Genomic DNA, 12,993 nt, shown 5'->3' on the forward strand with positions numbered 1-12,993 from the left:
AAGAGAGGGACGGAGAGGCAGAATAAGCAGGAATATGCACAATTAAGACGGAAATTGGGAGTATAATTCAAATGCTCTCTTGTGCTTACTGTAGTTACTGTACCCTTTAGTCCAGTTTAACACCTTTATGTTTGGTACATTTTCTGTGTTGTCAACAGCTTTTCTTGACCGCTTCAGCTAGAAACTGATTAACAGTTTGGACAAACAGGTTTGTGTTCAATATGTTTGTTTATGTATGCACCAACCACCAAGGCAAATTCCCTGCAAGTGTTACTTACTTGGCAATAAACCATTTTCTGATTCTGATTAATGTTTCCCACACCTGAAAATACAGTGTAAATTAGCCATATCATCATCGTGGCAGTGCTACGCTGTCTCCACAGGACAAGCCTCTGATAGTGTTTATCCACTCACAAGTCTCATACATCTGTCCAATGGCCTGGTTAGGACCGGTTAAACAGGACCCATAAACAATAGGATGTCACCTACTTCCCCATGTTTCTTCAAAACCCACGTTGATGCTTCAGACTGATGGAAAATGCAGGAATGGAGTACACACTGTAACATGCAAATACAGACACACGCATACGGCTGCACAGCTGTTTCCTAACCTGGATGACAGCAACACAAAGCTGTCTTAAAAGTAGGCAGTTGTCCCTCACAATTACCATCAAATCTCTCCCTCAACGCGCAATCTCATCCTCACCCACCACTTTTCCATTTCAGCAAAATTTCTCCCGCTCCGTCTCAGGTGCTCGCAGGCCACCATCAAGGTGATTTATTCCCCAGGCTGCACCTGGGCATTGCGCCGTTTCTCACGTTGTCTCTCACACAGTTAAAAAGTTAGCATCACTTCATGATTGGCTGGAAGCTCTACAGGCGAAGAAAAGAAAAAGAGAGCTACAACGTGCAACTGGTATTGTGCTGTGAGGTGATTACAGCCACCCATGGGTGGGACTTTCACATCTAAAGGCGGGGTGACGTTTTCCACATAAATACTCGCAGTGCGTTGAGGCGCTAAATGAGCCAGTGAGAGACTCCTTATACCAGCTTAGGGATGTGCGCAGAATTTTCTTCAGACCTAAACTATGAGGATAAGTCCTGTAAGATATTGTTGCATTTTGCGCCTCTGGAAATGGAAACCTGAGCGTGCAAGAAAATGACTCAAGAAGAAAAGTCAAGTTTGAGGAGGTTTCTCTTTCAAGCGACGAGTCAAATGAACGAGAAAGTTGACCTCGAAGAAAGCTGCATCAATTCAGCAGGAGATGCGCATCACGCCACCAGATAGTGGCACACAGGAGCGCACAGGTAGGAGTCCCATCGGATGTCACGGCATTTCAAAGAAAACAACGTGTTTATGAAATTTATTTAAATATAACCCCTCGAAATATTTTTCATCATAGTTTATTTCAGTCCTCGATCATCCAACAAGGACGTGAAACGTTGCAGTAGGCTATTGTGTTTGGAAAACTGTATTCCTAAAGGTTTATTTGCCAAACTTCGATTTTATGAGCCATGCCTCTCACGACTGCGGGCTAGGGCTATTGGTGGGTAATATGTTAAGCCCCATGCGTCCAGGGGACAGGGGCTTCAAGTGTTTGTTTCTAAACAACATGCTGTGGGTTGCGCGTCAGTCCCGTGTTTTGAAGCGCGGTTCAGTGAATCTTCACGTCACCCCATTTATTTCTGCAACACGTTTCCACAGCCTCGGGTTGCAACGTCTGACAACTATTATAAGGTTACTATTATTTTTAGGTCACCCACAAGGCACCAGGCGAGGACATGCAGTCTTACAGGAGCAGAACGTATTTAATTAGTAGGGTGCCAATTGGCCATTGCTCTAATTTCAGGCATACACGTTTATGGCTATAGCGATACCGTTAAAACCTTAAGACCCCATCTAAAACGTGCAGGGTTCACAGTGATGCACAACATGTGTATTATAGATTGAAGTGCAGAATGTAAATAATAACTTTAATTAATAGACAATTCATTGTTTTAAAGTATACGTGAAACACGAGTATTTAAATGTCCTTATTCAGATAAGTGTCTTAAATTTACCAACATTCAACATTCAGTTGCGTAATAATCAGTGGTAAAATGTAACTGACTACATTTACTCGTCTATACTGAAGTAAAAAAAGTACCTCAGTTTTGAGGTAGCCTACTTGTACGCCTACTTTACTACTTCACATTATACTTCTACTTCTAAATACAGTGCATTCAGGTATTGTGCAAACATTATATAATTATACTTCTATTGTACATTTCTTTGACAACCGGAGTTAGCCTACTAGTTCTTTTTGCAGATTCAGATACTTTTTACAATATATACATCAACTAATAAATTATGATGTATTGTTGTAGATGTAAGATACACTGCAGTTTATAAATGAGCTCCACCTTAACCAGCTGCAGAATTACAGATTAAATTATATAAAAATAACAGTGGGAAATAACAGTGTACCTCACGATATGATATGATACATGGCTCAAAATACTGATAATATCACGATACAGCAGTTTTGTGATAATCAATATATTGCTAGACAATCCTATAATGATACGTCATGATATCCGTCAAACTATGAATACAAAATGCCTATGGAAAGGTTAAGTGACGTTTTCTCTCCGTATTCACTGCAAGTCCAAGCTGTTAGAAATCCGCACAATTCTGCAGTTTTTTCAGTCTATAACTATAGAGCAACTATCGGTCCAAAATTTTGACTCAACCTTGGCTGGGGCATCTGTTATTTTTCTCAAACTGCTGTCTGCCATCTTGTTGAAAATCTCTTCCTCATCGTCTAGTGAACTTATGTTCAAGTTTCCCTCAGTCATGTGTTGAGCGCCAGCTCGAGGAGCCATTAGCGATACTGGGAGCAGGGAATCTGTTTAGAACACCTTTCTTTAATTATTTAAAATATCTCAGGCACCAGCATATTGATTATTGTATCACACAAAGGATGTTGCTGTATTGATATGTCATTGAATAATACATGTTTATACGTGGTAGGGATTCTACAAAATAGTGAGCTATTTGACAAAATCAATAACTTTTGCTAAATAAAACCCACTTCAACCCTTTATTTATCACTGCGGCACTCTAGCTCATCAAGGCTGAGGGCTACCTGCAACTTGGTTGAAGTTTTTTTCTGTCCCCATATTTATGGACATCTATGTCAGGATCTGTCACAAGAGTGACGAGGCTTGGACCCAAATGCAGAGACGGGTAGGCAGTGAATAATTTTGAGGATGTAATAACAACAGTGCAAACAACAAAGGAAGTTCCAAAAATCTCTGAGAAAACTAAAGACATCAAAACCACAAGGAACACAGCGACAGGAAAATGCAACTCACCCTCAAACACCTTAAACAGTACAATAGCCCCTGATCAGACAGAATGTGTTCAAGCAGCCTGGGCCGGAGTTTTGTTCGCTGCTTTTTGCATTGTTGAGGGCCCTGAAAACTTAGTTAAATACTTCTCTGAGCGGGAAAAATCTCTGACGTTATTTAACTTCACAGCAAAATAACGGTTAGCTGAGGATGGGTGATTCAATGCTTGTCTAGCAAGAAAAACAAAAAGGTGCAACTGATCTCATTGGGGCATGTTCAACAAGAAAAGCAGTGCAGTGCGCCTTGCGTTTTGAAACCTGCAAACGCACTCTGTCTGATTGGTCACACTTTATTTTACGGTACAAGCCCCATTTTGTATCATGTTAGATCAAACTGGAAGTAACATGCTATTTATTAGAAGGTAAACAAACACAATTACAACACAGTTATAATTTACCTAAATAATGCTACAATTAGAAACCACACATAACGTTTGGATCCCAAAAAGATGTTATAATACAGATACACAGTTATAATCCAGACACCATAAATCAAAATTATGCTGTAATTAGACAGGTTTAATGCCATATTATTTAAAAACACTGAGAGGACAGTATTTACATTTATTTGGCGTAGTCTCATTTTCTTACAGTGCCTTTGTTGCTCATTAAAAGAAAACTGTACCGCCCTAGTGGCTTTTTTGTTTTTAAAAAGCCTTTTAAAATCTCAAAGACGTCATACACATCATAGGGCCAGAGATACTGAGTCACTTCCTTTTTTCTCTCGAGGCATCAACAACAGCTGACAGGTTAGGCCCTCCCTGTCAATACACATGCTGAAAAGAGGTTTGCAAATGTTTTAAGACCACACCGAATTATTCACTGAGACATTCTGGCTCCGCTTCGAATGCCATTAAGCAAGATCTCTGGTCGTAATCAGTCCTTCACTAACCAATCAACGTTCATTAGCAGAATGCTAGCGGGTTGTGGGATACAACGACTCAACCTGTAAGAAATCGAAAGGATATATAAGTACTCGTTCTTTCAACTTTCAACCTATAATCCATGTTGAACTTGCAAAAACTACAATCAAATCTATCAAACAACTATCAGGCAAAAGAGACAAATTTAGCCGTCTAGCTCCATAGAGTCCAATTCCTTTTGGAATTGCCTGCAATCACCCCCAGTGGAACTCTGGTGGAACTACAACACAATTCGGTACAATGGGGCTAAAAAGGGAGTGAACAAGCTGTTGCTTTAAAATCGACTAAACATTGCAACTTCGCAAAATCCAGATTATCTAGCTATCATACTACGTGAAGGTTTAGCAGTAGTAACTTACCGTAAGTGTCAGTCCATGTGACTACTCCCGTAAAAACACTAACCGTAAGCTTAGTGCGAAGCAGAAGCAGTTAATAATTTTGTAAATAATAGGGTCAAAGTATATTTTGGGTCTTGAACAGCACATGCAGTTTCAAAATTGCAGAAATCTGACTGGGCAAAACTGTGTTTCCTCACTCTCCAATAAAGACCACATTATTTCTAGTTTTGGTCTAATTTGGTACAAATATAGCTTTTTTAATTTCTTATTAATGTACTAATTACAGCATAATTTAGGTGTTTGGTGTCTAATTAGGATATAACTGTTTCATTTTCTCTAATAAAGATGTTATTTCTAAATTTGATCTCATTTGATTCATAAGTATGGCTTATTAAGTATTTTTAACGTACCGTAAAATAAAGTGCCACACTAATATCCCCTTCTTCTAAAGTGCTATTTCCCATTAAGAAAAATTGCATGTTGGCCAGTGGCCCAGACAATTCAGTGGAAAGTTTCTCTTGTCTCCTGGTAAATATGGGCATCTTGCCTAGAGTACCTCCTGCCCATGTGTGTGCAAAAGACAAAGAGAGTAATTCTCTGAAGCAGACATTCACAGAATCCACAATACTAAACTACCCGTATGTTTTTAGCACATGGTTTTAAATTTGTTTCTGTGTTTTCTCTAATGAATTTTTTCCTAATCTAAACAGACACCAGCACTCCTTTCTTCAACATGGATGGCTATTACAATTGGACACCGATATCTGAGAATGTCAACATGTCTTCCTCCCAGCCCTACCCCACCAACCTCACCTACAACAATATGTCAGAGGTGGCCGCACCAATGCCGTTCAGTGTGGTCACCGCAGTCGTTTACACCATTGTCTTCATTGTGGGTCTTCTGGGCAACACACTGGTCATCTATGTGGTGGTTCGCTACACCAAGATGAAGACTGTAACCAACATGTACATTCTCAATTTAGCCTTGGCGGATGAACTTTACATCCTGGGAATTCCCTTTCTTGGCACCAATAGTGTGCTTTCCTACTGGCCGTATGGAGATTTCTTTTGCAAGGTTTGCATGACTGCTGATGCCATGAGCCAGTTCTCCTCCACCTTTTGCCTGACAGTGATGAGCATCGATCGCTACCTGGCTGTGGTTCATCCTATTCGCAGTGCCAAATGGCGAAGGCCACAGGCAGCCAAGGTTTTTAATGGCATGGTGTGGGTTGTGTCCTTACTGATTGTGCTGCCGGTAACGATCTACTCACGTGTACAAGAGGACTTCAACACCTGCAACATAACCTGGCCTGCACCGCGTGAATTGTGGTCCATTGTCTTCATACTCTACACATCCATCCTGGGCTTCTTTGGTCCTCTGGTTGTCATCTGCCTCTGCTACCTACTCATTGTCATTAAGGTAATTGGACAGATACAATTAGCCTGCGGCTTTTATTGGTGTCTAAATACATTCTTGTATTTTTTGTAAGCTCTCATAATAATAATATAATCTCATAAAACTTTTTCAATTAACCATCTCACTTTTAGGTGAGGTCAGCAAGTATGCGTGTAGGCCTGACAAAGCGGCGTAAGTCGGAGCGTAAGGTGACACGCATGGTGGTGATCATCGTGTTGGTCTTTGTACTTTGTTGGCTGCCCTTCTTCATTACCAACATTGTCAACCTGATTCACATCATCCCTGAGAACAACACCACCGCTGACGTCTACTTCTTCCTGGTCATCCTCACCTACGTCAACTCTTGCGCCAACCCAATCCTCTATGGCTTCCTCTCTGACAACTTCAAGCAGAGCTTCCAGAAGGTGCTCTGCTTCCACAAACCAAATGATTATGGCACCACAGGCCGGGTCGGAGGGGGACGGAGTGCATCCCAGGAAAACCACAATCCTGTTTCACCCAGAAATCCCACACAGAATGGGAAAATACAGTGCATTCAGGTACTGTGCAAACATTATATAATTGTAAAGCACATATACCACATTTTACAGCAGGTTTATTGAAAAGAAGGGTGAAAACCGAGGGAGACATAACAATTGTGCTTTAAATACATGAATCACAGTCATTTTATTATTGACAGTCTTACTTACTAACATGTTTCATAGTAATATTTATACTTTGGGACCATGCCTAAACCAAAGCTGTGGTGTAAATTTGCACAAGTGCCATCAGCTATCAGCAGTCCCAACTGTCAAAGTGCTCAGTCACCCTAATGTCTTCTATCCTCTGTGTGAAAATGTCCCATCCAGAGAGGAAGCCCACTTTATGTAACAGACGGGAAATAACTACACCCCAGGTTATAACTGTCAACACTCACAGTTTGAGGGATTCGTTCACTGACAACAAGTCAACAACTATGTCAAAGTTTGTCATTCTGTCTTGTATCCCTAATCCCTGTGTTTGTGGTTTCAGCAGCCTGTCATGATGGAGGTGATTGGGGACCTTGACAGTGATCCACTAACTTCAAAAGCAGAGGTGAATGGCCAGTCAGCGCTATGAGTTTTTAAGATGACCCGCCTTGTGCTACTGCATTACTAGTGCGTGGGACTTGGACAATTTACTCCAGGACCTTTTATTGATTGTTTTTTCCTGACTTTATTGATAATCCTCCTTCTCTGACTGGAGAATTTGTCGAGAGGAGCAAAGTAGGAGAGAAAACCATTCATCACGGATCCCCACAATTTTGTTTGTTCTTCATGTCTTTATACTATACATATGTTGGCTGCATTGTAAAGATGGAAACATCTCAGTACAATACAAAATACAGGCATGCAACCTTAAAATGCTTTAAATTCTCAAATACATTTTTTTACCTTACAAAAACAGACTTTTATTTTCAACAAGCTCATATTGAACACTGTCATTTTTCTTTAATTTCAGTTTTTTATCATATTCTGGTAAGAAACCTTGTTTTTTGATGTGCTTTTGTTATATTTGCTGTTGATGCTTTATGCTATTAATCTGTGTTTACCTGTTGTCTTGATAAATTCAGTATATGATGTTCACAGCACTAAGACACATACAGTATGTGCAGAAAGTGTTGAGTTGACACAGTTAAAGATTATTTCAAATCTAACAATTTTAATAATAATAAAATAATACACCTAGTTTCAAAAGCAATCAAAATTGCTTTGCTTTGCTCTACTTTGCTTTCATGTAAAATGTAACAATATTTTTGACTCACATCAATGTATCCAATTGAATGTGATTTTGAGCGACTAGCTAACCTTGCCAGTTGGATAAAATCACACTAGCAGAGCAAACATCACATCACTGAAACTAGACACAAAAGACAACTGATGACTTTAACGGTCAACTTTCTCATCTTACTCTCAGCTAGAAAGCATATTAGCATTTTTCCCAAAAAGTGGAACTGCTCCTTTAAGAAGACAAACTCTAAGATTAGTGCTTGTACATAATGCTGAATTTATCATGTGAGCCATGATAATACAGGTAATTTCACCCTGCTCAATGTTATATTCCCACCAGGCCTTTATTGGGCATCAGACTCTTATTTGAAACTCAGCCATTGTTGTCTCTTTGATTTGAATATTTACAGTAATTAATTTACGTTTCTTTAACCAGAGTGAGCATGTTGGTTAATTGTAAAGGTGGTTAAAATAGTGTTGATGGTCAAGCCAATTATATTTCTTTGGGCTTGTTTGTTTGGGATTTTTGTGACATTTTGACTTTAATGTTACAAAATTGAAACTGCCAAGTAGCTGAGCCAAGTATTGTGGATTTATCTCTTCTCTCTCACATTTCTAAAACAAAATGTGTTGGAGTGGATGCCAAGGGGAAGTAAGATCACTGTTTATCTGCTGGACTTTGAGCTTTGACAGTTGATGCCAACATTATTGGGAAGTTGTTGGACACCACTGTAGCATCTCCATAGTTGTGACTTGAGCCAAGCAAGACCACATTACCAATGTTCATGGTGAGTTTGAGCTTGTTTGAATAACAACTCAGTAAGAAAGACCTGTGGGCATAGGCGCCGATACGGTGGGTGCTCGAGCCCTTGGAGCACACATACTGAGCACCCACTGAGCACTTACTGTACGTGGGCCAGACTGTAAGTAGGCTACATTCATTTAAAATTAAACATTGCAGTTTGTGCTAAGTAGAGCGTCTGTCAGAGTGTGATTGGTTATGTCTCTGTCAGTCCCCTTCTCCTTTGATTCTTAATTTCTCACGAAGCTGATCACAGTTACGTGTCAGTGAAACTTTTTCATCTCCAATATTATAGTATAGTATCTGTATTGGTGAGTGGCGCTGTCCTGAGTAGAAAGATGTGCCTACTTTACAGTTTTACTATTGAGTTATTTAATTGACTATTTTAAAGGGCATGTGCCCGTGAGTACCCACGGAGAAAAACATAAATCGGCGCCTGTGCCTGTAGATACATGGCCACCACAGGACTTTTTGTGTGAGTATTAAAACACTGTGAATTTAAAAAAAAAAAAAAAGAATAGGTCATTTTAAATGTGAAGTCTTGTGTTCCATGACAGCTTTACACGTAAAAAAATGAAATGGAAACTTAGTTGTTCTGTTAAAGAAACCATCATGAATATTAACAAACAAGTCTGTTTTGCATGTTCAACCTGAATCATACACAGTACATTGTAGGACTGCTAACATGCACCTGCACGAAACAAGGCCCCTATGTGTACATCTATTCCTTGAACAGACAGTTGATGTTTATTGTCACTGTCATTTATCAATATTATGGCAGGTTTATGTTTCAGACTGAAGCACTTTATCGTTATTTTCAGTTGAAACAGAGCAATGGCAGCTTTACGCTTGAATGTTAATGTCTCTAAACATAAAACACTTCGGTTTCATTTTTGGGATTTTTTTGTAAGTTAAAACAGTTTCAATAATGCAAAAGCATTTAACAAAAAGAAAAGTGTCTTTTTCTAGGTCATTGGAACTAATTTTGATGTATTATGTGATACAGCAATAGAACAATGGCTTGCCAAAACAACACATTTGTTAATGGAGATGGGGTTTTGTTAGTTTGTTTTCCCCCCGAGTAATGATATAGCAACCTTTTCACTCTTTGTTTAATGAAGGCCACCATATAAAAACAGGGCACAGATTGGCAGAATAACAGAGTACAAATTGTTCAAAGAATCAATTTGGAATTTTAAAGTTTCACTTCACAGATCATCAAGAGCATGTTAAAAGAGTTATTTGTCACTGTAATCTTTATCCATCTCCATGGTTGTGAAGTGATCCTTTGCTAATGAAACTGCACTGTAAAAGATGGGGGACAAAAAAAACAGTCCCCATTCTGTGCATTCTCAAGTCAAATAAATGCATAATACAAATCAGTTGTTTTGTGGAAAGCATACCTTATTTTAAGTGCCAACCTTTAAACTTGCTGGGCATTCAGAATCCAAAAATACACGGTACACAAAGTGTGAAAAACTTCCAGCTGATAACTAGTAATAAGACAAAGTGGAGAAAACGGTTAACAAGACATTCTTGTAAGGCAGCCTGATACTTGATGTTTGTATATAGTGTAGGCTATAAGTTGAAAGTATTTTTATGTGCAGAACAACAAATATACTTAAAATTCAACAAAAGAAAAGAAGTCAACCCTGTAACCTCTTAAACCTGCAATACCTGATTTTTTGGGCACTTCGGGGGAATGTTGTGAACACAACATTAACATATCATTACCTTTTAAGTAGATATGGAAAATGTGTACAACTGTGAACACTAATTTCAAACATGCACGTAAACATCGTAATATAACATCTCATGTTTTATCACAATGAATTGTACTAATTTTCACCATACAGGATATCATGGACAGGATTTGATTCGGTAAAGCTCATGATGCAGTCTATGAAATTAAACTAAGTATCATCTTTGTACCATGTGTCTTTAGTAACATCTATCATCTTCTCCCCATGGACATGGGGCTCCTTAAACTCGCCTTTGTCCTTCCTCATTCCTCTATGTACTTCTTTAACATATGCCATGCTTTCGTAGCCCTTATTCTATATCTGTTTACTGACAACCTGTTTTTGTGGCTGGCTGTGGGGGTAGAAACACACTCTTGGCCTTCTGCAGTTTGGTTACCTTGGTGTTTCCGGTCATGTTGCGTTTGTTCCATCGACCTCAATGTCAAGTGAAAGAACCAGTATTGTTATCAGGCAGAGAAAAAGAGCACATTACGCTGAAACTAATTTGTTTTGCCTCTCGGGTCATTCTGAGAAAAATCTGCCAAGTACTTGGTCAAAGGAAAATACACATTCACGTGTTGTTACTAAATGAAATATTGAATGTAGTACACACATAAATCCACTGGTTCTACATTTCCTTCGTTGACTCCCATTTGGGAAATGAGTACGAAATTGGTCTAATTAACCAACAAACCTCAGAGGTGTTTTCATATCAAATGGCATGGATTTGTGCCTCCCTTTAGCTTGTATTGCAAAAACAATATGCAGTTACACTGCAGCCCAAATCTGTAAATGCCTGCTAATGCTTCAGGCAGTTTTTGACTTTGGTTTTGAAGGTCTGCCATATAGAGAAATACATAATCCAAAAGAGTGAGTTCTATCTAGCCACGTTTGTCTTGCTGCTCTTTGGTAGACTCTTGACAGACCGCCACAACTTGCCAGGTGACGGAGGTCACAGAGACTAGTTTTTGGTAGCGTGTCTCTTCATATGGTAGAAAAGGGTAAACAGTGAAGATGCCACAACACTGTCCTTTAAAAAGTGTTACACTCTAATGCAAAGAGAAGCCTGCAGTGTGTTAATCAATCTATTTCATTTTTTAAATATGATATATATAGTGTAAACACATACTGGACATATTATAGGATGTCCTTTATTTTTCATCTGTGTTGTATTCCAGTAAAGCAACAAGCCAATCACAGCCCAACCTGAAATAAAACTTTGTAGAGTTTTCAAAATTCATATTAAAAAGCCAAGAAAGCTTTCTCTTGCAGTTTGTGGTGCGTTTACTGCATGCCTGCAAATGTCGACACGTTAGAAGAGTGAGGACTGTAGTGGGACGATACAGTGTTTACGGTCTGTAACGGAAAAGCAATATTGGAATGCAAATATCATTATATGAACTGATTCTCAGTGTGTTATGGTTGCACAGACCATTAACTCCAAGGACAGATCTTGTGAGTCTCTGTGTATCATAGCAAAGATAGTAGCTGCAGGTTGTCTCATTAAGAAACAACAAGGTACAGTCTCTCCTTCAGGAAGGCATTTTGATATTCTGAATATAAACTGCCCGCATGCCTAAGTTCTTTGCACACTGCCTGAGAATTGATCAAAGGTTGACTGTTGTCCGCTTTTAAGTGTCACAATAAAACTTAAAAGACACAATCCTTTTTGTTGAGCCTTTTAGTCACATAAAACTCCCAATGCAATGTGACATTGGTGGTTTGGTCATCGTGGGTTGACAGTGGGCTCAGTGCCCAATCAAAAAGCTGTGCACCATTTCTTCTACTACTGAAGCCTCCCCTACAAAAAGGTTAGAGAAGCAGGAACCTGAGGGCTAAGGGCGTTGTCACCCCACTGAATTCATTCCTGGGAAAAATACAAAATGGGGAACTCCATTCAGAGGTGTCTTTTAGGAAAGAACAATTCTGTTGTGATTCTTAGAATTGGATTGTGTGGAAAGAACAGGACAGGAATATAAAAAAAAAAATTCTTATTAGAGTCAATAATTAGGTAGATTCTGGGAAAGGACCAGGGTAGGAATTAAAAGGATTCTATATTCTGTATAGCCGAGGGGTTGGTAGGGCAGGTTAGCGTCAGGTTTTGCAGTAGCACAAGACAGAAATGAGTACAGATGAGTAAAAAAGAGATGACTATAAAATAAAAAAGAAGAATAAATTAAAAAAAACAAGAGGGATATACAATGGGTATAGAATATAAAATAAGATACACCACTAGTAAAAGTACATGAACTATACAAGAGCAATTAAAGACAAGTTACGAGGTAAGTGATAAGTTAAAGTGACATTTGCGAGGTAAAGGGACATGGAATTATATGATTTATAGCAGGAAGTACAACTATGGAAGCAGAAGTAAAACTGACTGTCGCCACCATGCCATTCAATGTTAGACTAGTTCAGGGGAGAGAATTTGGGTTTCCAGCAAATAGCAGCCCCAGCCTCAATCAGATTAAATAGAAGAAGAAAACCTTTCTCCCCATTTTAAGCGGAGTTGTAATAAGGAAGCTAAAGTAAAGGGAAGGCAGTTTCCACTAATTTTATTATTGTCCAGTGCTCTAAACTCCAAAGTTTCCTGGATCTGGATCTCAACTCAACCCTGCCAAGGGGGGGGGG

General features: G+C 39.1%; 1 protein-coding gene across 3 annotated transcripts; it reads left to right on the forward strand.

Annotated features, from left to right (window-relative positions):
• The first annotated feature begins 899 nt into the window (after positions 1-899).
• Positions 900-7,763, forward strand: LOC116703603 (somatostatin receptor type 5). Of its 3 annotated transcripts, none has more exons than XM_032538438.1 (4): positions 900-1,308; positions 5,364-6,073; positions 6,202-6,609; positions 7,082-7,763. In XM_032538438.1, the coding sequence occupies exons 1-4, from the start codon at positions 1,266-1,268 to the stop codon at positions 7,166-7,168; spliced, it is 1,248 nt and encodes a 415-aa protein (XP_032394329.1). In that variant the 5' UTR covers positions 900-1,265; the 3' UTR covers positions 7,169-7,763. The 3 variants fall into 3 exon arrangements, with proteins under 3 accessions (XP_032394329.1, XP_032394330.1, XP_032394331.1); XM_032538439.1 differs by having other exon boundaries at positions 906-1,308; positions 7,085-7,763; XM_032538440.1 differs by lacking the exon at positions 900-1,308 and adding an exon at positions 5,096-5,291.
• The last annotated feature ends 5,230 nt before the right edge of the window (positions 7,764-12,993 follow it).

The sequence above is a fragment of the Etheostoma spectabile genome, chromosome 15 (genome assembly GCF_008692095.1).
Source record: "Etheostoma spectabile isolate EspeVRDwgs_2016 chromosome 15, UIUC_Espe_1.0, whole genome shotgun sequence".
NCBI classification, from domain to species: domain Eukaryota; kingdom Metazoa; phylum Chordata; class Actinopteri; order Perciformes; family Percidae; genus Etheostoma; species Etheostoma spectabile.